Below are 25,238 nucleotides of genomic sequence, written 5' to 3' on the forward strand. Positions count from 1 at the left end.
GACTGGTGAAACTACCCCCAGGGGTACTCTTGATAGTTTCGGGGTGTGCCGCCCAAGTTAAAAACATCCACCTATGTATATTCCAAAAATGTGACCCATTGTTAGGCATTTGACAAATTTTGGGAATTTTCACCTTTATTCTGACGTATATGAAGGTTTTCCTTAAGTATGGGCCATTTGCTTAGTTATCGACCAATGTTTAAGGGTTTATTCCGATGAAAAATCGACCCATATTTAGGGACTTTTTTCGTGAAAAACTAACACATTCGGGCGGCACATACCCACAGACCTTTTCTATGGGAGTACCCCCGGGGAAACTACAACTGCAGTACAAATAACATTCCAGTATTGCCATTCAATGAATCATGCTGAAGCTTGTACTTGGTGTACTGACATCTTTTGTATATTCAAGAGGGTTCTTCCGGATATGTCTCACTTTGCCCAGTATTACGTCAATGTCGTTTGATGGCAGGTGAGACACCATGTTGTTTTCTGGAATGAAGAAATTCGGGATGTCAGCCCGCTCCAAGAAACCTATCAGCGTATCCATGTAGCTGATGAAATGGTCACCGAGCATTTCTTTCCTCCACTGATGAGGAGCTATCTTCTCGCTCGTCCAAAACATGGTTGTCTTCATGTGGTAAGAGGACAGGACACTCGGTTCCTGAAAAACACGAATTCATGCAAACATCAATAGCGAGATATCTCAATGTGGTAAACATTCAGTAAATACGCTTGAGGAACTTGTGTCATGGCATTCGTGAAAGTTGAACACCTAGCATAGCCAGACAGCAAATATTTGCAATTTTAACTGTGAAAGTTGCATTGCTAACACACCAAGGAAACTGTTTATAATTTCAATTGTCAAACGTTAAATCCAACAGCAGGCAGAAACATAGAGATGATAACATAATCTGTCCTCCCTCCAACTTTTCTCCATGACTTTGCGAAATTTGCCGTTTTTTTTTTTGATGCCCTAACAGATAAAACCTATCAACCCCATTTCCATGTGAAACGGTGCAGGCCACACATACTTTTTTCAAATTTGCACATTTGAACGATACTCAATCTGTTAACTTGCTACACGCACATAGATTTCATTTGGGACACAACAAAGTAACGAAGCATGTTCTATAAATACTTGCTTTGAGATGCGTTCGCCAGATTTTCTTGACAACAAGATACAATTTTCGCTGGTTTTCGGAGAAACAATGGGCCAGTGTTCGCTCAGCCAATGAGAATGACAGACGCCACTGCAAGTGTTCATCGCCACCTTCTCCAGGGTACGACTTCGGCACCACGTGACAGCCGGCTTCGACGACGGCACGAACAACGTCGCGGGTTGGCCATTTCCGATCACGTGTCGCCCAATCTTTCGCCATGGATGGCCATTGAGTGCAGGTCAGAGCTAGTGCCCCGTCTGCTGTTTGTTCAAATTCGGCTGTTGTGGCGCTCGATCCTTCTGAAAATCAGAACAATAGTACCAAGCCATAATCTACATCATGGTCAGAAGTTCCATATTGACAAACTCGATATAATATATACAGACACCACAACACAGATAGACGACAAACAAGTACCGGTACATACAATGAAGTCAAATCTGTTGAAGAAAAATATATGGACCTACGGTAGAGACATGTATATACATTGCTGTGATGATGCTTAAGGTAGTAAGTTACTCTTTGTTGGTTTAAATTAACAACTATAAGACGTTTCGATATACTCTCAACTCCCTTTGTGTTGAGTTTTACGATTTTATATCAAAGTTTGCGTTTTCACAGCTAAATTTAATATTTTACGCCAAGAAACACAGTAGTAGTCGTGCCCCCTCTCTAATTTCAACAATCGCTTTCAAAGAATCAGATCAGTCAATAAATCATTAAATCACAAGAAAGGTAGTGTTCAAGATCCAAACAATTTCAGAGGTATTACTCTATTAAACTGCTTGGCAAAAATCTTTACTTATATTTTGAACCAGAGATTGGTCAGGTGGGCTGACATGAAAGGTTCTATTACTGAGTGTCAGGCAGGATTTAGACGTGGATTTAGTACTGTTGATAATGTTTTTATTCTGCATGTCATGATACAGAAATACCTAACTAAACGAAAGGGCCGTTTCTACTGTTTATTTGTGGATTTCAGTAAAGCCTTTGACTCTGTAAATCATCACCTTTTGTTATATAGACTCTGTGTAGAGGGAGTAGGGGGCAAAATGTACAACATTTTAAAATCTATGTATAATGAAGTTAAATCTTGTGTAAAGGCTAATCAAGGAGTAACCGATTTCTTTCATTGCTCGGTCGGAGTACGGCAAGGCTGTATGCTAAGCCCTTTTTTGTTCTCGCTCTTTATTAATGAGTTAAATGCTATGTTGATGAGTTCAGGATATGGTGGTATTCAGCTTACACAAGAATTGTATGATTGTTTGCTCTTTATACGCCGATGATGTTGCCATTTTAGTGATACCCCAATTGGCTTACAAAGACTTATTAGAGTATTGGAATCTTTCTGTCAGAAATGGAAACTTTCTGTAAATATGAATAAGACACAAATTATTGTTTTCCGACGAGGAGGGGTTGTTAAAAAAAATGAAAATTGGTTTCTAAATAGACAAAAAATCACTATTGTCAGTTACTACAAATATCTAGGCTTAATGTTATCAAGTAGAAATGTTTGGAGTAAAGCCGTTGGCACGCTAGCAGACCAAGCCAGAAAAGCAATGGGATGTATTTTTCGTATGATTAGAAATACTGGTACCTTACCTTTTAATGAATATTGCAAGCTTTTTGATACAATGATATTGCCAGTTTTGACATACGGAGCAGAATTATGGGGTTATGATATGTATCACTTTGCTGAAAGAGTGCAACTCAAGTATTTTAAAACATTTTGGGTGTCAAGTCGTCTACCCCTGATGCCTGTATTCTAGGGGACTGTGGGAGACTACCAGTTTATATTTCCACCTATAAAAAAGTCCTTTCATATTGGTTTAAACTTTGTCAATGCCAGGGAACAGAATAACAAAACATGCCTATGATCTTGCAGTAACACTCGATAAAAACAACAAAATGTCCTGGGCAACTCATATCAAACATCTTTTGTATGAACATGACTTTGGGGAAGTTGGCTTTGGCAGGGCCCTGGTGATTTCAACCTATTTCTTAATATTTATGACAAGAGCAATAGATATGTATAAACAGGAGTGGTTCTCGGATATTTGCAGTAAAAACAAACTTCGTCTGTATTGTAATTTTAAGACTCTGTTTCATACAGAAAATTACATAAGATCAGATATGGACTTTAAACTAAAGAAGGCTCTTGCTTCCCTGAGAATGTGTTGTTTAGGGTTGGAAGTCGAGGAAGGGCGGGCGAAGGGTCTTGAATATGAAGAAAGAATTTGTAGAGTTTGTGGATCCTCCGAGATTGAGGATGAATATCATTTTATTTGTGTTTGCCCTCTGTATCAGAACTTACGTTGCAGATATTTACCTAGGTGGTCATATACATTCCCAACAAATCAAAAATTTTACTCACTTTTGTCATCTTCAAACGGTATGGTAATTTTTAAAATGGCATTATTTGTGTGCAAGGCAACAAAGCTGAGAAATGAATGCCTGTAGGTATTGACAGTACTCTTGCTTTCTTACTTTCCATTGTATTTTGCAATTGCAATATGTAATATGGGCCGGAGGCCTTTAAGAACAATAAATCAATTAGATTCATAAATCATGGTATCAACCAATCGATAACTCGTTCAGCCTACCTAAAGACTTGGCAAGATAGTGTACACTCAGGGTCTGTACAGGTCCCTGCTGTACTAACTCGACACGTCCATGAAATCCTCCAAACGTCTTGAAATTCTTGTCAATGTCAGTCTGGACGGACGGAATGCGGGACAAGACATGTGCCTCTTGTATCTTGAGGAGTTTAAGTCTTGACAGATAAATTTCATCATGGCCGCCAACAGGGATGATACAGCATGCTTCGTTGATGAACTCTTCGCTGAAATTGTGCTTCCTGTCACCACGGATCCGTACTCGTACGTAGCCGGGAGGGGAGGTTGGGACCCATTCCAGGGGTGGGTCGTCGAAAGGGGGCACCATTCCCACTTCTTCCAATTGGCTGACGATTTTGCCGATGCCATCCAGGGAGTCGACGAGTATTTTGGAGGCGCTGTCACCATGGGCACTATTTTCCTCAGAGTGTCCTCTTTCATTAACTCCGGTAGAATCTTCACAACGGAGGAGTCGTCAGTTTTCGTGGATTCGGCGACCATGGCCACTGGTATCATCACATCCATTTCATCATTCAGATACCGGACTTCCTGCTTGCTGTGATCGGTTATGGCGAAACCTTCGCTGGTGCTCCCTGTCCAGACGTAACCGTCAAGATTCTTGACATTGTTAAAGCAAGGTTTCAAGACATACTTAAAAATATCAGCCAACCTGCCGCGAGTTTGTTGGGCTCTTTCGGGTTGATTCTATTTGAATCAGTCGCTAGCTGGTAGGCTCCAAAGAGGGACACATTTGTTGCTATCATAGAGATATATCTTTCGACACCGGATCTATTCTCATGGCAGGTTGACTCATACTTGTTGCATGACTTCGAAGGAGGTTTATCACACATATCAATTCTGCCTCCTGGTGATATCCCAATCGTTTTGACTTTTTGGATATCTCCGTAAATCTGTCTCGTTCTTTGGCGACCAAAGACAGCATCGATGGAAGGGCTTTCTCTACCAATCCAATTTCTGTAATAATAATGGTGATGACATTCATATAAGGTAACAGAATCTCAATGCAGAAAAAATGTTTAGGAGGATACGGTTAACTCTAGACATAGGCCTATAATCAAGGCTACTTCTTTGTGATGCTCGTGCTATCGTGTCAAACTAATAAGGCTAAAAAATAAATTGTACTGTTCCGATAACATGGTTTTCAAAAATAGGGTAGGTAGGTCGGCAGGAATTTGTGTTCAAAATATTGTTATCTTTAAATATGCATTTTCAGGGGTTCAAGGCGGTCAAACACTGGCCACAACATTTCTAGAAAAATGTTACATATAAAAGGAAAAAAAAACATAAAAGACATCCTCGTTCAAGCAAAAAATCAAATGCCAAGCAACGAACTCGTGATTTTACTTATTTTTCTTTTCTTCCTTCAGCAGGTAAAAAATAGGGTAGGTCGGGTTATCGGAACAGCACATTTTCTTTTTGCTCGGCCTAATGCTTATTTGCAACTGTACCAATTGCCATGTTATTATAGATATGTAGGTTTGCGGAGCAATTAACATTGTTCCGAAGATATTGCAATTGTAAAAAAAAAAATTATTTACCAGAAGAATCAGTAGACTGAGTCTTCGTATATGTCTCTGCATGACGAGGATACCTAGATTTGTCGATGAAGTCTTGTCCGAATGGTGTGCGCATGCGTGAGAATTGTTCAGTGTGTCGCATGCCAGTTTTGAATTTGAAGCGTTCTGAAACGAACGAACAACAACAAAAATATTTGCTGTTCAGCTCAGGATCAAATGTTTTATTTTATGAGCATAAATATGATTTTGGTGCATAATATACAACCAAACGCTAATTTGCTGTCCTTTTGAGCGGACGATGAACTAGTCAACATGATTTAACATCAACCAAATGAGGAAATACATACAAGTTCGAGAGATACAAAAAACATATGGCCATATGCAGATTTGATTTTAAAATAGTTTGGTTGCGACTTAAAAGCCGGGAGTCTGGACAGTGGATGAACTACGTTATAGAAAATAAAGCCTTAGAAACAGTTACTTTGTTGACAGCAAGATAACAGACACGGTTGGAACTAATTTGGGATAATTGGATTTTCATATTCAAAAGTGTTAGGTGCCATTGTTGAAATATCGCAAATTACTCATAAAAACAAGTGTGTAATGTAAAAAGAAAAGCAGATGAGATAACATTTGCAGATTAAATCGATATTACTTCACCATTCAATTATCCCAAATTAGTTCCAATCGTGTTACGATGATATTTGCGACAATCAGGTCCGCAACTCTTTCTCGGTCACTGCTCATTAACACGATTGGAACTAATTTGGGATAATTGGATTGGAAACATTTCTCAAGAATTTTAGAAATTTTTCTAATATTACACCATATTTGCTTACCATCTTTAAAAATTTTATTCAAAATTTACGATGCTGTTAAAATGTTATGAGAAAGAATCACTGCATGATAGTATCTAATGCAATATTGTTCAAAACATTTGAACAATATTCATATTTTAATGAAAATATGAGATTTTGTCTGTAGTTTCTTCATTACTGAAACACTAGTAATAATCTCAGTTTGTCACTTTTCCTCGACCAAAATGAAGCTTTTCGATTGATTTACAGTTAAGTCAGTCAGGGTCATTTAAATGTGCCTGACTCAATTTAATGTTTATGAAGCCTTAAATTCACGAAAAAGTCAGGGCATTTCAAAAGTGCCCTGACTCAAAAGTCGTTAAGTAGAGAAATTTTAAGCATTTTGTCTCATTTCTGTAGTACATTTACACAAAAATGAACTTTTTTATGAAAAGGAATCCGATGAAAGAGGTATGCAATAATCGTTGTGTTTTCGTTGTTTTGTTCGATGAGAACAATTTTTCAAATTTTACACTATTCTATCATTTTGTAAAATTTCAGCTGTAAAAATTTCGATTTCATTACATTTTCTAATATTTACTCTCATCCAATTTTCCCAAATTAGTTCCAATCGTGTTTCATTATTGTTCAGCAGAATGCGCCCTCAGGGACAGATATTCGGACTCTTTTACAATTTCTGTTTTGGTCTACCACCTGCGGCTACTTATCTTGAAGCTTTAGGAGTAAATAAATAAGGTTTTAGACGGCTAATTTTTGTGAAAATCGATAATCTAATTGCTCCTAATAGAGTTAACACAGGGATGGCGGCCATTTTGATTTCAAGGGTCGGACAATATTTGGTTGCTTCTCCAGTACCAAATTTTCCAATTTGGTACGATTCCTAATGTTTATTCTTGATTTCGAAGGAAGTGGTTAAAAGTTCCTTTACAGAAAGTTCAAGTCTTTCAATTTTGAGGCACGCACAACTTTATGGCACAGCTCGATTTCGCAATGAAGAGGCAGCAAGCCTGCATGGCCTGACACGTCATGATATGAAATATGGCGCGAGGAATCGCTTAGAACTTGGTAGACAACTCACCAAACGGCTCTACGAATTCAGCTTCAGACGCAGAATCCTTTGGCATGGCGAAGTCGGATGGTGGATCGGTAATGGACACCTGCAAGCATTTGCCTGTCACTGCAATCAGTGGATACACATCTGAAAAGGATATGAGCAATGGCTCGACTGAGGACTTGAAACGACAGATTGTCTCAGTCACTTGTGAGTGTCATCTGGTGTATTTCGGAGTACTCTTTCGTGTACAAACAGTTAATGTATATTTCCGTGATGAAGTTTTCAAATCGATAGGCGTCAACGCAGGTAGTCATCCATGCGTCCCTTAATGTTATCGTGAGTGAACGGACACCTGTTCTCCCAATATTGAACTTTTGTGCGATTTTACCGATTTCATTTTACTTGTTGGTCTGATATACTGACAAATAGAAGCAGTTTAACATTAAGCCACTCCACCAGACAATAATGTAGTTCTCAATGGTCTTTTCACCGGTTCCATGATGCTTTTCGCGTTGGATAACACATGGTACTGTATTTGTGGCTGTTGTTACCCTGACCGATGAATTTGTCGCTGATAGAATGACTCGGTACAAAACTTGCTTTTCGGCATTTTCAGTTTTGACAATGTGACAATGTGACAACAAAAATATATCATGTTTTGCGTTGTGAAAAGTGTGCTTTAGCAGGCCGCAGCAGTGCATTGTGGGATAACCGGAAAAGGGTCTGTGCGGTAATTTGACCTGCATATTTGAGATTCCGTCACAGACTTGTTTTTTCCCGATCATTGACATTTTACGGGTAGAATAAGTAGCTTTTACAGTATTGAACGGAAACATACACAAAAAACAAACGATCAAACAAACAAATGGACAAGTGAACAAACAAACGGAAAAGTAAGCAAAACCCACACATACAAAGGGGCGTAAGAAAGCTCGACAATTGCACGTTTTTTCTTCCATAAGTTACACAGAATACCAACTGGATAAATGTTCATGTTGCTCTCCCCTGACTACTGATCCGATCTCCATCTTTTGAGAAACCGGCGTACAAACCTTGAGGGATATTTCGGAAAGCCATTCCCATATCTTCACCGTTGTAGTAGTAATGCAACGCAGAGTTCGGATGACGAGCTATACCAACACGATCACCTTCACATAATCCATGCAGATTCATATGATATCCGCCACCGATTCGTTTGAAGTCTTTGTAAAAGTCTGTACCACTGTCAATGACAATAGAAGTTACTTCGGTTCGTTAATTGTATCGACATATGGCAGTGCTGCAAAGGGGAAAATTGCAAAAATAAGTGGAGCTATTTCTGTAAACTGTGGCGTAGACACCATCGTCTTCAAATTTCATGCATGATGAAGCTATGCAAATGAAAAATATAAATTTTGGGGTCTTGACTTAAAATTCTCACAACTGTTTTTGGCCAATTTTCGTGTGAACGAAGTGTGCTTTGTAGCTGCAACTTTTCTCATTATTTTAATGATTTAAGTTTCAAAGACATTGTGTCTGTGCTTGTATACTGACCGACAGATATACGTGAGTTTGATACTCAGCGGCACCAGAAATATATTAGTAAGTTTAAATGTAGAAATGATATCCTAGGTGCATCCCATAATATGGCTGCCGATTTAAAGCTTTGTGTAGAAATTTGGAAATTGTGTGATTACCTGCAGATATCAAAGACCGACCCCTTGATATTCATTCACTATCACTGAATTCAAGTTTATCGCTGTCGGAAGCTATTTGTGATTGAAGTCTGTTAGTTCTAATGCACATTCATGATCCAAAGTAATGCTGTATTGTAGTAAATTAGGAGACATGTGGAAGTATACTCGCCTGTAGATGGCGTTCACTAAAGTTATCGAGCAACAGCCTACAATAATACCATATATGGAAGCTAATTAAATATTTATAATTGAGCTAAGTTAGCTTGTCAGCCAATCAGCTACCTACTTCTGTAGGCTCTTTAGCGAGCAACCACCGACAAAAACATACAATTGTCGTCTACAGCATTAATCCAAGCACTATGGGGCGTCCCCTTTTGTTTCTTGTGCGAACAGAGAAGTACACGTATTTATACGTCTTATAAGGAGGGGGATAAACGAAAGACATGTTACCTTAGGAACCAGAATCCTTGACCTTGTCCATAGCTGTCACCGCGGTAAAAAACGTCATCTGGAAATTTCTGATACAAAGTGACACCTACGAATGAATGTCAAAGGAACAACGATAAGCGTTTCAGGCAACCAAAGAAACTGTTTGCGTGACAACCTGTTGGTTTCTTGGCGGGCAGGCCTGGCGGGTATTTTATTGTCGTGTCAGCGGGCAGTGAAAGGGCTGGACAATTTTTCAGATGTCGTTACCGAACAGGGAAGTTTTAATAGCTTTTTGACAAAGTCATTAAAATCTAAAAGAGTTTACAGGGAACAGGATTTCATTTTCTAGCCTACTGCTTGTTTGGACTCACATTTTGAAGCCAACAAAGTAAAATGAAGTTTTCACTGGCTTGTTTTTTTTTGGTGAAAATGTAAAATTCAATCTTTTCTCATGGACTTAACCAAGGGTTCAAAGCGGCCATTTGGAATTCAAAATATCGGTAGATTTGAGACACGTCGGTTTCTTAGTCTGATTCTGATATTTAAGTGGTAACTCCGGATTTATGTTCTTGATTAGACAAGAGAAAAGCTAGGGTGTCTTCTTGCCTCGATTTCAAGTTGCACGTATACAATGAAACACGGTAAGGCAAAATATCTGCTGTAAACAAACAAAACTTCTCGAAAATTATTTTGTTAGGATGCACTTATCAGACTACAATTGAGTAAATTTGAAGCATCGAAATACTGGAGTTAGTCTCTCCGCTGACAGAACCGTCATTAGAAAATCGTGAGAAACGCACCTTTAATATGTTTATGGCTACCGAAGTGAATGACTAAATTTCTTATATTCGACGATCATTCTGTCACGCGTCGAAATTATTTAGTTCATGACTATTTTTCGGTGGCATTTCATAATAAATTATCTTACAAGAAATGCCAGAAACGGCGACTTCGAACCTTTAAAGGGAGGAGGTCGTCGGAACTGCGCGTGTGCGACTTTCTTGTTTACAAACAATGTATTTTATGCATGATATCTAGATCCATCACGTTAACATAACTGCAAAATTTAAATTTTACGATGCTCATTGTTAACAAACATGTCTTAACTTTCATCAATCGCCAACGTACTCTACATACAGTATTTACATCGGTCGTAATGGTCCCTGGTAACCTTTGAGCAGAGTTCCGACGACCGCCTCCCTTTAAGTAATCGTTTAGATAATTTTCGATAACGAATTTATAATGTTAGCCATGCTAACCGAACTCCAGAGTTTTGATCTCCTTGTGGGCCATCCGATCGATCTTAATTTCAAATAATGTCCCAGTTGGAAGTGGTTTATTTGTGACAAATACAGCGTTGTCTATCGCCGCGTACTCGGCGTCGATCCGATAAGCTACCCTGCCACCGTCCTTGATGCCAGCCCGAACACCGAGGGCTTTGAAAAGCAGGGACTTTGACCCAGCACCACTCACGTCCTGCAAAAGGTGGAACCTTTAATGTTATCAAAGATCAGTTAATAACATGAAATTGAAGTGGTCCACCCTTGATCACATTTATTTTGTTTATATCGAATGAATGGATGAGTGAGTGAGTAACTGAATGAATGAATGTATTAATAAACACGTGATCATCATCCAAAGGTGATTTACTGAGAAAAAGATGTCATGGTAGTGATGGCTTTCCAACGGCATTCTTTGACAGTGTAAAGTTTACAATATTACAATATTACAGTATTTTACCTCGCAAAATGTAGACAATTTTATTATTTCACGCACGTTTTTCAAAAACAAAAGGTTGTAAAGTAATCATCGCAGGTATTTTTTTACTTCATGCCTATTTTTACTAATTTTCAAACAGTGAATATTTGCTTACCAGGCAACTTTTATCTGACATAAGTTGCTTTCTTTAATTTTATTTTATATAATACAGACTTCAATGACTGAAACATCCATAAATAAAATATAAAATAAATATATACACAGATAAAACCTGTATTCGAAAAGGGTGCCTGATTTCTTGCACATGGGGCTGAGGGCAAGAATTTAATTTGAAATGTAAAACGTATATTGTGCCCATTTTATTACTTAAAGGGGAAGTTCACCAAGGATAATTTTTACATATGTGGTAGCTCTGTGGTCATTTACCCAGGAAAAACTATTTTCACCATTTATAACTCGCAGGATTTTTTACAAAAAAGATAAAATAGTACAGGAAGTTGCCCATGTAATTTGAATCATGGGAAAAAAGCTCCAAACTTGGAGCTTGCATAATGTGATATGGAAGGGACCATCTTCGGACGGGTATGGCCCCCACATTGTCCACTCACAGTAACACAGAAGTAAACAGCAACACAAAATCTGACAGTGGAAAGTTTATTATAAGTGATTCATTGTTTATGCAAGGATACTCAGTATAAACAAAAATTATGTAAATACGTACAGCCTGGTTTAAGCATGGGTGAGTGGACAATGCCATACCCATGGGAAAATGGTCCCTTCCATATCACATTATGCAAGCTCCAAGCTTGGCGCTTTTTCCCATGATTCAAATTACATGGGCAACTTCCTGTACTATTTCTATCGTTTTTTTGTAAAAAATCTTGCAAGTTATAAATGGCGAAAATAGCTTTTCTGGGGTAAGTGACCACAAAGCTAGCACATATGTAAAAATCATCCTTGGTGAACTTCCCCTTTAAAGGGAATCAGTCGTCGGAACTCTGCGCAAAGGTTGCCAGGGACCCCTACGATATCTAGGGTACGTTGGCGATTGTTGAAAGTTAAAACATGTTTGTTAACAATTAATAGCGTAAAATTTAAACGTTGCAGCTATGTTGACTTGATGCATCCAGATATCATGCATGAAATACATCATGTTTGTAAACAAGAAAGTCGCACACGCGCAGTTCCGACGACTGCCTCTCTTTAACCCGGTTACAGCTATGCTTCTTGGTCTTGATCACAGTCCCTCCACACTTGACCAATGACCCTTACCTGATTGTCTTCTTCAGATTCCGCTTCAGTTGGTTTTGACGCAGTCTCAGATACCAGGAAGGGTTCTTTACTTTTATGTTCTTTGGCTTTTGAACGTTGTGGTTCCACTCCATGTTGTTCATTCACCAGGTCCGACAGTGCAAGATACTGGAAAACAAAATATGCGGGCATGAAAAACACAACCGGAAAAGCGCCCGCTAGGGGCGCATATTCACCACTCTCCTACGAATAAGAGCGAGAGTAATTTACAGTTATAACAATAAATGACAAGTCATGAAATATGTGTGGCACAACAGTTTACATTTACAATTGTCATACATAAAGTAAAATAACTTCTGAAGCTCAAATAGGTTGCATTTTGGGTACTTTTTACAACATGAGAAGAGTCTAAAAGTATACATGCACTTACACCAGACAGATTCAACTATTAAAGACGCTGAAATGATGGATTCACTGTCATTCCCTCGGCAATGTCTGCACTGTTCAAACTCACCTTAGTCTTTAAGAGTTGGTAATGGTTATCGCAGATATCGAGGAGAAACCGAACCATTCCAGCCTCCCCGGCCACTGCTGCAAACGATTTACTGGCATCCGTGTAGTTCCAGAATACATTCACCAATGAATTCAGAGCTTCCCAACGATTTCCGTCTCGATACAAAGCGTCATCCCCGTCGCCATAGTAATACCGGGTTAGCTTCATCAAAGTATCTTAGAAAAGATAAACCGTTTACACTTAGAGATAATAAGGGGTCCCGTGATGACTAATAAATATCATGCATTATATTTCGATACACGCAAGCTGGAACTGTATGTGTCAGTATGTGCCAACCGCGACCTCCTCACTATCTCTGTACAGGATTTCAAAGAGAACAGTCAATATCTGTTAATTGCCCTCCAAACTCTCCTCCAATAATTATTGAAACCGATCGCCAATGTTAACGGTTGTTGACTCATTGACAGCTCACAATATACCAGGCGGATTACGTCATTAAATTAGGATCCGTAGCGACAGTTCATGGAGAAGATCAGGGTGAGCGGTGAACATATATGGACTATTTTTTGTGAGATAATGAGGGGCTAGGCAGACGCATAGCTCAAGCTTGCCATTGTAAAAATATTCATTTTTAATTTATTTATCTTATTTAATGCATCAATTTCAAGCTGCTGGACCGTGTGATAAAAAATACACTACGACTCATTTTATCCCGTCATACAGTTCGCAATGTTTAATTCGCACTTGCACAGTTGAAATAACAGGATAAGTACTCCGACAGAAACCCAAACTCATGAGTTTGTATATTTTAATGGAAACTTTCCGATCCAGGTATTTTCATACATGCCACAATGCCGACAACTTGAAAGCTTAACAAGTTGTTTAAGTATGTCTTCATGTGGTATTTCGCTCTTAGATTTCAATCCGAAACGAGGTCGAGGCACACCCTAGGCGATAGGGTCATGTTTTTATTATGTTCACGAGAAAAAGAAAAAAACGTAACACGATTGGAACTAAATTGGGATAATTGGATATTCATATTTTTCACATTTCTCAAAAATGATATGTGCCCTATAGTTGAATGTTGCAATATTACATATTACTCATAAAAACAAGTGTATAACTGAAAAAGAAAAGCATATGAGCTTACATTTGCAGATTAAACAGACGTTACTTCACCATCCAATTATCCCGACTTAGTTCCAATCGTGTTACGTTTAAAAAGCACTATCAAAGACACAATTTAATTAAACACTTGTATTGAAAACAATGAAAAGTTCTTGTTGATTTAACTGAGTCCTCTGCGCGATAATAAACAAAATATAATTTTTAAAAAGAGGTTCTGTTTCAGTATTGTGCATTTGTCAACGACCAGAATAAATAAGCAGATATGGATAAAAGCAATATCATCGCTAGGCGAAAAGTAGTGAAGCAATCAGAGTCAGCAATTCCCTGGGATGATTTGTTATACTCAGTTCGTTATCAGTTGAACACAGTAAAGAAATACGTTCACACTCACCTACGGACCAACTGATTTTCCCAAATCCGGAGACAATCACACGTCTTTCTTTACGCTGGAACTTCATCGCAGCTCTGTTTAAGGAATCGATCTTTTCTTTTACTTCATTGAAACTGTCTTTGCTGGACTCTTTGAGGTCATCGACCGCACTCTCCAAGGAGGCCAGTGTTTCCGACAACGCAGCGTCTGAAGTCGTAAACGAATCGAATGGTTTGCGAAATATGAAGTGTAATTCGTTGTACGTCAAGGCACATATCCAGGACAGCTTTTCATGAATGGTAGAAATGAATTTTCTAGGCTTTAAATCCAGTCAAAATTCTGACAGTTCCTTATGTTGACACCTTTTATCTTTGATGAGCTAAGATTTTGCAGTTTTGCTGTTCAAGGGATGGAAAATAAAGACTGCAAAAACAAGGGCCGGCTTGTCTAAGTATTTACGAAAATTCAATTGATCCTCTAAAGTACATTACATTTACCGATTACGTATTATGAAATCGTGTATTTTCTGACCTTTGACCGCTACACTCTCACTCTTGTCATCTACACATTTTTCAGACGGTTCATCGTCTTTTTCATCCAAACCTAACTTGACAAGAATCCTACTGATGTCAGTTTTCTCGTGCTTGTAAGATTTCTCCTTGATCTGTACTAACACCGGTACCGCCATGGTCGCTATCTGACGTAACAAAATAAAACAAGAAATATTTTCTAATGCTGGCTGCTTGGCGCAATACAAAGCATATGCAGTTCCTTCCTAGTATTTGACCTTTACTAAGTTACCAATCGATGTTCGTCTCCAGAAATGTGGAATTTTGACCGTTTAACTTCACTATCGATAACATGATTGGAACTAATTTGGGATAATTGGATAGTAAAGCAATGTCGGTTTCACATGCCAATGTATATTAAAGCTCATCTGCTTTTTTTAAAGTTATACACTTGTTTTTATGAGTTATTTGTAATATTGCAACATTCAGCTATAGACCACTTAACACTTTTGAGAAATTTGAAAAATTTGAAAGATCCAATTATCCAAAATTAGTTCCAATCGTGTTCGATGAATATAGTTGATGACACAGACCATTCTATGGTGACTTCATTTAAGAGCATCTGTGTCCAGCAAACCAGTAAAGCACATTTGAACGTTGATATCCTTTACGTTTTATGGATAAAATCATTGCACTGTCAGTGCATGGTTCATCTTTTGTTGTTCTACTCAAATTAAATTTGTCTTCTATGAATATCAATGTTCCTTATCCTCACCTTTTCCTTATTTTCCTGATTCATTGACAGATTTTCCAAACCTTCCAGTAACTCTTCTAAGGAAAATCCAGTGTTGGACCCACTCACTATCTTTCCTAGTTCATTTGTGATCGTGGTAATAACTTCTGCAAAAGCACATGGAAAAAAATTATATAATAATATTATCGCTCCTTTGCGTTTATGCGTTGACGAATATGTTAATATGGATGGATGGAGATTTGCATATGGCCATATGGCCCTCTCCATATGGCCGGCCATGCGTACAGACGTCGCTGTGTTTACTGACGTCGGTGTGTTTACTGTACTAATTAGTACAGTAAGCATAGCGAGGACAGGAAGTAGGCATGGCTAGAGGTCACGGAACTAAAGGTCGCATTTACATATGATCACACTCCCTATTGAGGGCGCACTATACATGCCAATACAAGCTACACAAAAGACAGCTACACAAGTGTTGTGCTCTTCAGCTAGTTTATTTTTAACATTGAAAAAGGAAGAAAAACGCTGTAATATTGACTTATATAGCCACTTATGAGCCCCTGTGTTGAAGGCATGGATATTGACTGGTATACACCTAGATCGTTCCCTTACTCAACGCGACCAGGTGGACTGTCTCGCCCTCCTCGAAAGCACAGAACAGTTTAAAGGCATGCGTTGGCACCAGATTGTCTCATCAGAAAATTTACCCAACAGATTACGATTTCAATGGAAAACAAAAGGCTATCACACCTCCATAATCCTCTTAAAGACTGGAACAAAGGCGATCCCAGGGATCGCGAGCAGTGCTGCCTTTAACTACCTACACAGCCGTGTATTAGGGAACGAGCACAATTAACGGCAGGGGGGGGGGGGCGGAAGAGAAAATATGTGGTGCGTATATTTTTTACAGGCCCCCCCCTAACACCAGCAAAAATTTTAGTGGCCCCCCCATCACCGGCAACAAAATTTTTGTGGCCCCCCCCTCCCCAAAAAAGAAAGATTACATAGGTACAAAGTTGTACACATATATATAATCCTTATAACTTTTAATATATGCTTTAGTGAAAACAACATTCTTGCATTCTTGAAATAAATAATAAACAAATAAATATATAAATAATAAACAAATAAAATAACTTTACTTCAACTGAGTATCTGTATGATGTTTTCAGATGTTGGGGAAAAATGTATAACATGACCGTTGTGATTTCAATGCACTTTCCACAACCCAGTGTCTGCCTTTCTATGACTACCCAAGATATTCAATGTTACTCCACTGTAATGACAGTCTGCCATTGGAATAGTCCTTCATGGGCTAACTATAAAAGACCCATTAATGCCATTTTTTCCTCCTTTTTTTCAGTATTTTTTCCTGTGTGTCCACTACGTATTCTAGTCCTGAACTGCCTATTAGCCAGTCCACATTCCGGTGTGGAACAGGTTGAATGGTTATTTGAGGAAAACTAGGCAGTCCATAGCAGTCCAACCTGCCACATGCCAGTATTGGAAATATGACATGTTAAAATTTGAACATTCATCACTGGCTATGAATGTGAAATCAGACTCAGCCATGTGAAGTAACCATTCATTAGCAGTCCTATTGAATTCATGATAGAAGGGAAGATTGTCAATGGATTGAATGGTAGCTTACACATGTGGCGGTAAAAATTTAGACATGCATTAATAAACTCCAAGGACTGACTTGTTGTCAATTCTCATGTTTTCACATCCCTATTGTCTATTTAATTTATATAAATTAGGCGGCACTCATGTGTAGAGTTGATTTTACTTGGGTTAAGTTTTTCAGGTGAAATTACTCATGTTTGCACTATAGAAATGCCACATGGGTCACATTTACCAGTTAAATTGTTCATAGACCTAAATATTTAGTGGCTACAGAAGCAACGGTTTGCCATTTTAAAGTGACAGTATAAAGCTGTAATTTTTTGATTTTGTTAATATTTTTGTTATGTATCAACTGCACTTACTTCATTGGTTCACAAATTAAGTTGAATTAGCTCGTTGATATTATCAATACAACCAACATACACTTAATGTGTGCATGTATATTATAAAAGTTCACTGTTATTGTGTTCAATTGAAGTTTAGTCCAGACCAAAATGTGTTTACCAACAATAACAATGCTGACTGTACATAATACAGGTTGTGAAGACTGGATATTTGAACGTGTTTTAGAAAATAGAAAACATTAGCAATACTGGCTAACATGACTTTGAAAAAGGAGAAAAACTGTAGTCGATGTACGAAGAACACAATTTCTGCCAAAATTATGAAGTTACAGCCTATCCCTTAAAATAATTAGCATTGGTTCATTCATCTCCATTCAAAAAAATGAGACCAGGGATTTTCAGTATAAACCAATGAATATGACAAGAGGGAAGTCATGTAGATGGCTGCAAACGTCTGTGAGCAGCCTCTAAATAGTCTAAATTAAATCAGCACAGATCAAATTTTAAACATCGTTTATTTTTATTTTCAAAATGTGCAATAATAAACACATGTTCACCGCTAAATATTCCATATGATCGGAACCTGCATTCTATTGAAAGGTACTCACATTTCCAGACGTAATATGGTTGGATCTGTCATTAAATTTTTCTCATACGGTCCACGTTTTCGCGTACGTCCGTCAGCAACTGGCTATGATGTGCAGTCATGTACACATGTACGTCAGATCATCACACAACGACGAACACACTTGCGACGGTTCTGCATCTGCCATTGTAAAACTTTCGCGATTACAACTTACATAAAACTTAATGGAAACGCAGTACAGGTACTGTTCATCCCCAAACCGTTCAAAAGTCGAGCCGGATGGACTAACGGTTCTGACGATGTATGATGTCGTGACTTTGGAAAGAGTTGTGTTGGAAGAGTGGACGGGACGCAACAGGGTATGAACGTAAGAGTCCCGTAAATGAGTATGCTTGGATTTAACGAGGCTGATCAGAATTGCAATAGGGTTCACTTAGTGTGTGGACGTCCGTATTTTAACTGATCTATTCATATAAAGTCAATTTTTGCTTATTAGAAAAATCTAAAAGAACAATTTACGCGTACTTGAAATGATCAAAATTTGCGACGATCACGACCCTTGACCTTTCGAATTTGACACGATCACATTGCATCTCTCAAATGAGATTGCGCAGATTTGTTGAAGTAATGGCTGTTCACACCGGGTACCAGTCAACTCGCACTTTTTCCAACCCGCCCAGAACCAACTCGCCCGATTCCAACTCGCCCGATACCAACTCGCCCGATTCCAACTCGCCCGATACCAACTCGCCCGATACTATTTTGCAATTTTATGAGTACCTGGTACGTTTAAAACGTTTTATTTCTAACAACAATTATTTCTAACATTGAGAACCACAGGTGTGGCTTGAAATATGTGCCAACACGGAAAACTTTTTATTTGCGAATTTCACGTTTTGCAAATCTCTCGAAAGAATAAATTTCGTTCGGCTTCTTTACGTATAGGGATAGTTACTGCGTACTGGCTCACTTCTTTAGGAACAGCAGGACCGTCTTTCACGAGTTACCGGCCTGGCATGACATGAAAATAGCTGGAATCTAAAACACTCTATCTCAAAACAACGGGCGAGTTGGCATCGGGCGAGTTGGTATCGGGCGAATTGGAATCGGGCGAGGTGTTATCGGGCGAGTTGGAATCGGGCGAGTTGGTTCTGGGCGGGTTGGAAAAAGTGCGAGTTGACTGTAATTCGTCACACCAGCTGAATCTTACGAATTATGGCTGATTTCTCGGCATTTCTTCCCCCAGTGACGACACATTTTGAGTCAAAACAGCAAGTGAGTTAGGTCTAAGTGGTAATGTTTCAGTTGACATGAAGGTAAAGTGTATTTCCCCGCGACAGTGTTGGATGCAGTGACCGAGATAGCAAGTCGTCGTGGACGATAATTTTCCATTCATCCGGTAAGTATTGAAATGCATATTTATAAAGGGCAATTACGAAATTAGTATGCCTTATAGAGAGGCTTTTCTCTGCACATTGATGTTTTCCTGGGAAGCTTGGTTTTGTATATGGCCCGACATTTTTAACCTGAGCTTTAGGGGTGAAAAGAAAGTACGTATCTGTATACCTGGACAGGGCGGAGGGAGGTGTACAGTGTGGCCATTAACGCAAAACAAAGCTGGGCTTGAACAACGCCTAAGCTAAGTTGCGTCCATGGTCTCACTCAGTGCAAAAACACTGCTATAAAAAATAGGCGAAATGAAAATATTAAAAGAAAACCAAACTACCGGTAGATCGTAGGAGAACATGGCTATGTAAACTTATGATTGTTTGTACCACCCGGTCTTACTTGCATTTTTTACTTCTTTTGTATACATGGTTACTTTTAAAATCCATTGTTAATATGATATTGCCAGGTAAGAAGCTTGTATTGAAAGACAGAAAAAATATTTAAAATGTGATACGTCTTAATTTTCAAGGGACAGCAGCTGTAATTTTTAATGAGTTCAATTACTTGTTTGCCTCATGTATTAACATACTTTCTTGTATTGATTCAAATTATGAATTGTGATGCCCTCACTTTGTAAAGATGTACATAAATTAATCAGAATAGTGGCTGTGGCAACTAGTCAAGTCAATACAACGTACACAAGCCCAATACATTTCTAGACATATATGTTACACTTTCAATGTATTAATTTTGCACTCGCAAAGATGTATGTAAAAAATTCCTCTATGTGTATGTAACAAATCACACACATGTTCTGAAACTTTATTGTAAAGTTGTCGTCTTAATAAATGTTGCTAAGTTCATTCTCTTCTTTCTGTTTCATTTCAGTGTGCATGTCAGCCAAGGCCCAAGAGAAATTTGGCAAGAATAATCATGACTTACGTAAAGAAGTCTTCAATGTCAAATTTCAAAACAAAATAGGACATGAAAGACAAGACTTGGCCAGAGTTAAATGAACTCTTTTAAAAACTAATCTTTGACTAAATCACTTTTCACTGTGTCTATGAAATTTGTTGAAGCCAAAAATTTATTAAATTGGTCATCAGACTTACAGATATGTTTTGTGCTTTTTATTTTGAACGTTTGGAAAGGTGAGTCTGCTTGTGTTTGCTGTGTTCAGGTGAGTCAGAGTTGCTTTTAACTCTGTTTGGCCTGTCTTAGTTTTAGGCCAAATATGGTTAAATTACATCTCCAACCAATTGTATCATATAATTCACCGAAAGAGGCTGTGTTAAAAGTACTTGATTTTACTGGAATTGATTTCACTTATTTGATGTTTGCTTACACCTTGCAAACATGCAAATGTATGAATTTTACCAAATTCATAACGGCAACATCAAAATAAGTAAAATCGGGTGTCAAATCAGTACTTTTCATGGTGCTCTTTTTCTGCCAGGATGACCCTGTCATTCATATGTGCATTCAAAATAACCATTCGTTCACATACATGTGAGTGGATTCAGAATAACCATTCGTTCACATGTATGTGAATGGCTAGCTCATTTAAATATTTCGCCTATACACATGTTACCCACGTGCTTCTGAAATGAATGTGGACTGCATGACTGCCTATTCCCTATGCACATGCATTAAGCCATGCCAACTAGCCATGTGAATGCTAATTTCACATGGTACTGACAGGCATTCCTGTTCTATAAGGGAATTTCCTATAGCATGATGAAATAACCAGTTTCAACCGAGCCTCTGTATCATTACCATCATTATTACTGTTGACAAATGAAGTCAATTTTCAATAATAATATTGCTCATTTTACACATAACAACTGCATTGTGAGGTTTAAGACTTGGTATTTCATCATGCTACAAGAAGTTTAACAAGGAACTCCAGCTTCAACAAGGAACAAAAATGCTGAAAAATATTCTCTGTCTGTCATGGTGTAAAAAATTTTGGTGGCCCACCCCTTACTTTCCCTGGAATTTTCATGGCCCACCCCAAGAACACTCATTTTTTTCGTGGCCCCCCATTTTCTCTTCCGGCCCCCCTGCCGTTAATTGTGCTCGGTCCCTTACGTAAACTTTGTCGCCCTGTTTCATGTAGATCTTGATTAAAAGACATGCATATACGACATCAAAAAATAAAAAAGACAATAACACGAAAGATCCACATTTTCATAGATTATGTTTGAGCCTGAAGACTACTTTTGCCGTTGAACTGAGAACATTACTAATCGTGAATAATTCCTAGTAATATCACAGGCAACCCAATAGGTTCTGAGTTTTTCACACTGTTTTCTCTATCATTTTCTCTTCTTTCTTCATGCTCTGAATGATCGGAATAAATAAAATAAATGGTTTATATAACCTAACCTAGCCTCTGTGACTCTTTTTTTATTTACACTCCATTACAAGGACGTATATCTCTCATACACACATGCTGTAATTAATTAGTCAACACAACTAATTATGCTAATCCGTGGACTTATCAGAGGTTGGTCAACATCGGAAAGATAACCGTTTTAGTAACCATTCCTATCTTTCGCGATGTTGACCAACCCGTAAAATCCCTGATAAGTCCACGCATTAACATAATTAGTTGTGTTGACTAATTAATTACAGCATGTGTGTATGAGAGATATACATCCTTGTAATGGAATGTAAAATAAATAAAGAGTCACAGAGGCTAGGTTAGGTTATATAAACCATTTATTTTATTTATTCCGATCATTCAGAGCATGAAGAAAGAAGAGAAAATGATAGAGAAAACAGTGTGAAAAACTCAGAACCTATTGGGTCGCCTGTGGTAATATTGATAATCATTGGTGATGATACCTCCTGCTATATATTGCCACATGAGGGATGCTATTGATATAAGCACGGTCCGACCGTTATATAAGTTTGCTTGTTCTCGGTGCATATAAGCTGTTACTCAATAACACGAATTAGACATCACGTGGATATCGTCGTATCGCCAAAAAAGTGAAATCATGGAGAGAGCTTTACAATATTGTAGAGAGTTGACGTAAGACTACTGTCTATGGCAAAAGTAATAAAAATACGAGAATCATTCGCAAAGCATGTTTGTTAGCTACTTTAAGGAAACACCGTGTTTTAACAGCTTTGGGAAGCCTAACTCTACACGCGTTTTAACGTTTCAACATCGAAGTGATTTTATCCGCTTCGCAATGTAATAGAGATCTGCGCGTATGCACCCACCACTTGAGGGTATGACAGAGCTGAAGCTTCTACACTACCGTGTGTATCGCACGAATGACAATAACATGGAATCGTAAATTTGATGGGTGAACACACAGGGCTAGCATATACAGCTGAAAGTAGTCTGCAGTAATTTTCATTTCCATTCTTACATAATTTAAAGTATCTGCCGACGCTGTCGAGGCGCACTGCTGAATCACAGGCGACCCAAAAAGTATTACTGAGATTTTCACACTGTTTTCTCTATCATATTCTCTCCTTTATTCATGTTCTGACTGATCGGAGTAAATAAAATAAATGGTTTATATAACTAACCTATCCTCTGTGACTCTTTATTTATTTTACACTCCATTACATGGACGTATATCTCTCATACACACATGCTGTAATTAATTAGTCAACACAACTAATTATGCTAATCCGCGGACTTATCAGGGATTTTACGGGTTGGTCAACATCATTAAAGATAGGAATGGTTACTAAAACGGGCCTTCTCCTTTTTCATTAGCATCACTATCTTTCCGATGTTGACCAACCTCTGATAAGTCCACGGATTAGCATAATTAGTTTGTGTTGACTAATTAATTACAGCATGTGTGTATGAGAGATCACAGTCCCTCTATCCACCGGTCTGGAAACGCCTATTGTAAAAGGTGTCAATCACCTAGACCGCACAGCTGAGCCGCGATACGAGGAGCAGTCACGTGATAATGCGTAGCTTGGGTTTGTCCTGCATGTCACAGTCCCCGATAGTGAGTAAGCTTTTCTCGAATTTTCGCGTTTTTTGGCTCTATTAAGTGTTCTCTGCGTCTATCTACGACACGAAGACAGAAATTATCATATCCTGAAACCGGTAAGTGTTTTTCGTGATCATTCTCCCATTGTAAATGACGACAGTGAGCGTTAAATTCTTGGGTTGATCGCTGAGTGTGTTTTACAAAACGAGCAACGGCTTGAATGTACCACCAGAAAAGTTGTCGTCCTTTTTTCTTGCAATGTTACAAGTCAGTTCCCCCAAATATGATCTAATTATGTTTTCCATGTCATATTCTTGTGTATCATGTATGTTAACTGAGTAGAATAGGAAAGTTGAGTGTAGAAATGCGTCGAGATTTTAGTCACATATTTTCCCATACAGCGTCAATATGGCGAGCTCTCGACACGTACGCTCAGCGACAGTGAATGCAGTAACAGTGCATAAATGTGGATATATATCACCCCAAATACTATATATCGACCCAATAACAGGTTTGGTAGTGAACAACTCCCCTGTCGATGTTCATATTTGGCTCATATTTGGCGTGTCTTACTTGATTTTGGGCAACAGTCATGACACTTGCGAACAGTACGACGCCATTTTGTTTTCCCGATCGTGATATTACATGCGATGTTCAAGTGTGGCCCCTTTCAAACGTTATCTCGAGGAGCAACATTCCCCATTTAATGAAAATGTAAAGATTTGAGTGTTTTTCAAGTGAACAAGATGTTGTTTTTTGTGATATTCTGACAATAGCAACCCGCAAACGTCATGTTTTTGAACGATCTCAATTTACAATGAGAGACAATATGGCGACTGTCATAGGATCGTTGGGTAGCGACACTGATATAACGGCCCGTTGAACAGTGACAGTGACCGTTTCACGTAAATCATGGCCAAATTAGGCGCCACTACAGGCTAGAATTATTTTTGTTTGCAAGTTGTGGAACAGCAAACTCAGCTTTACACAAATAATATAATAGATTTTTTTTATTTCCATTTTTTCATTATTTTTTTCTAGAACTAGCAGACGACAGTCGTGAACTTGAAGCCCTAAAAGAATCATCATGCCTCGTAAGTTAAGGAAGTACTTTACCCGTAGAAAAGGTTTTTTCAAAAGACTGAATGATCTCACCAAATCTAGAAGGGTATGCAACATGCAGTCTGAGCAGTCTGCACTCTCTGGAGCCAAAACTGATACAGTTTTACAAGAGGTAAGAATCTGAAGTATTCTTTACAGGGGGATTTTTTATCCATCATTCTGAGACTTTTCTAATATTTCAATGTAGTTTTCTAGGTATATATTTTATTGAACAGGTCACTGACCTGAAATAAAGGATAATAATAATAATTACTCATAACAAATGCAATGTGTACATGCAACCACATTCAATCGTTTCTGTATTACCACTTATATCTTTGCTGTATCTTAGAAGAACATAATTATCACTTCTCTATCTAGTCATTTTTAGACCAGGATTGGAGACAAACCTTGTAACAACATTCTTTAAGCTAAGTTTTTAAATATATTTTGTCATTATTGTCACATTCACAGGGTTGCAGTGGTGACCGACAAGAGCATTTTTCATTTGGTAAACTTCGGCAAAGCTGTGGTTCGCTACAGTTACCTGGTGGATTAGCAGCTCTGATCAATGACACCACCGTACACTTCTGTAGGTTTGAGAATGTGGCTGGTGAACCAGAACTTAAGATATCCAGGTCTGTTAAAGTATATGAAGATCTGGAGTGGAGTGTGGTTATCCA

General features: G+C 38.3%; 2 protein-coding genes and 1 long non-coding RNA gene across 4 annotated transcripts; 1 reads left to right on the plus strand and 2 right to left on the minus strand.

The window, feature by feature from the left end:
• Nucleotides 1-355: 355 nt before the first annotated feature.
• Nucleotides 356-4,106, minus strand: LOC139143235 (cyclic GMP-AMP synthase-like receptor 2). The gene is made up of 3 exons (XM_070713383.1): nt 3,767-4,106; nt 1,146-1,462; nt 356-664 (listed from the first exon to the last, which is right to left on the minus strand). Exons 1-3 carry the CDS (start codon nt 4,104-4,106, stop codon nt 356-358), a joined length of 966 nt encoding a protein of 321 aa, XP_070569484.1.
• On the minus strand, nt 524-18,460 carry LOC139131725 (uncharacterized). 2 transcript variants are annotated; one of them, XM_070697928.1, is made up of 14 exons: nt 18,117-18,460; nt 15,560-15,684; nt 14,807-14,972; nt 14,297-14,482; nt 12,778-12,992; nt 12,285-12,431; nt 10,553-10,769; nt 9,315-9,399; nt 8,241-8,410; nt 7,213-7,332; nt 5,338-5,481; nt 3,767-4,753; nt 1,146-1,462; nt 524-664 (listed from the first exon to the last, which is right to left on the minus strand). In XM_070697928.1, the coding sequence occupies exons 2-12, from the start codon at nt 15,581-15,583 to the stop codon at nt 4,539-4,541; spliced, it is 1,689 nt and encodes a 562-aa protein (XP_070554029.1). In that variant the 5' UTR covers nt 15,584-15,684; nt 18,117-18,460; the 3' UTR covers nt 524-664; nt 1,146-1,462; nt 3,767-4,538. The 2 variants fall into 2 exon arrangements, with proteins under 2 accessions (XP_070554029.1, XP_070554037.1); XM_070697936.1 differs by lacking the exons at nt 14,807-14,972; nt 18,117-18,460.
• An 872-nt stretch (nt 18,461-19,332) lies between these two features.
• Nucleotides 19,333-20,600, plus strand: LOC139132989 (uncharacterized). The gene is made up of 2 exons (XR_011552520.1): nt 19,333-19,493; nt 20,372-20,600. It is a non-coding gene; the product is annotated as an uncharacterized lncRNA (long non-coding RNA).
• The last annotated feature ends 4,638 nt before the right edge of the window (nt 20,601-25,238 follow it).

This window comes from Ptychodera flava, chromosome 1 (assembly GCF_041260155.1).
Source record: "Ptychodera flava strain L36383 chromosome 1, AS_Pfla_20210202, whole genome shotgun sequence".
Classification (NCBI taxonomy): Eukaryota; Metazoa; Hemichordata; class Enteropneusta; family Ptychoderidae; genus Ptychodera; species Ptychodera flava.

What these genes read in the sequence shown, in the direction of transcription:
- LOC139143235 (XM_070713383.1), bottom strand. Translation starts at nt 4,106, where the DNA reads ATGGTGCCCCCTTTCGACGACCCACCCCTGGAATGGGTCCCAACCTCC. An exon ending in CTATCTTGCCAAGTCTTTAG is followed by an intron (nt 1,463 to 3,766) that starts GTAGGCTGAACG and finishes TCTGATTTTCAG; the next exon opens with AAGGATCGAGCGCCACAACA. An exon ending in TCTGGCGAACGCATCTCAAA is followed by an intron (nt 665 to 1,145) that starts GCAAGTATTTAT and finishes CGTGTTTTTCAG; the next exon opens with GAACCGAGTGTCCTGTCCTC.
- LOC139131725 (XM_070697928.1), bottom strand. Translation starts at nt 15,583, where the DNA reads ATGAATCAGGAAAATAAGGAAAAG. An exon ending in GAAAATCAGTTGGTCCGTAG is followed by an intron (nt 12,993 to 14,296) that starts GTGAGTGTGAAC and finishes ATCTTTTCTAAG; the next exon opens with ATACTTTGATGAAGCTAACC. An exon ending in ACCAACTCTTAAAGACTAAG is followed by an intron (nt 12,432 to 12,777) that starts GTGAGTTTGAAC and finishes TTTGTTTTCCAG; the next exon opens with TATCTTGCACTGTCGGACCT.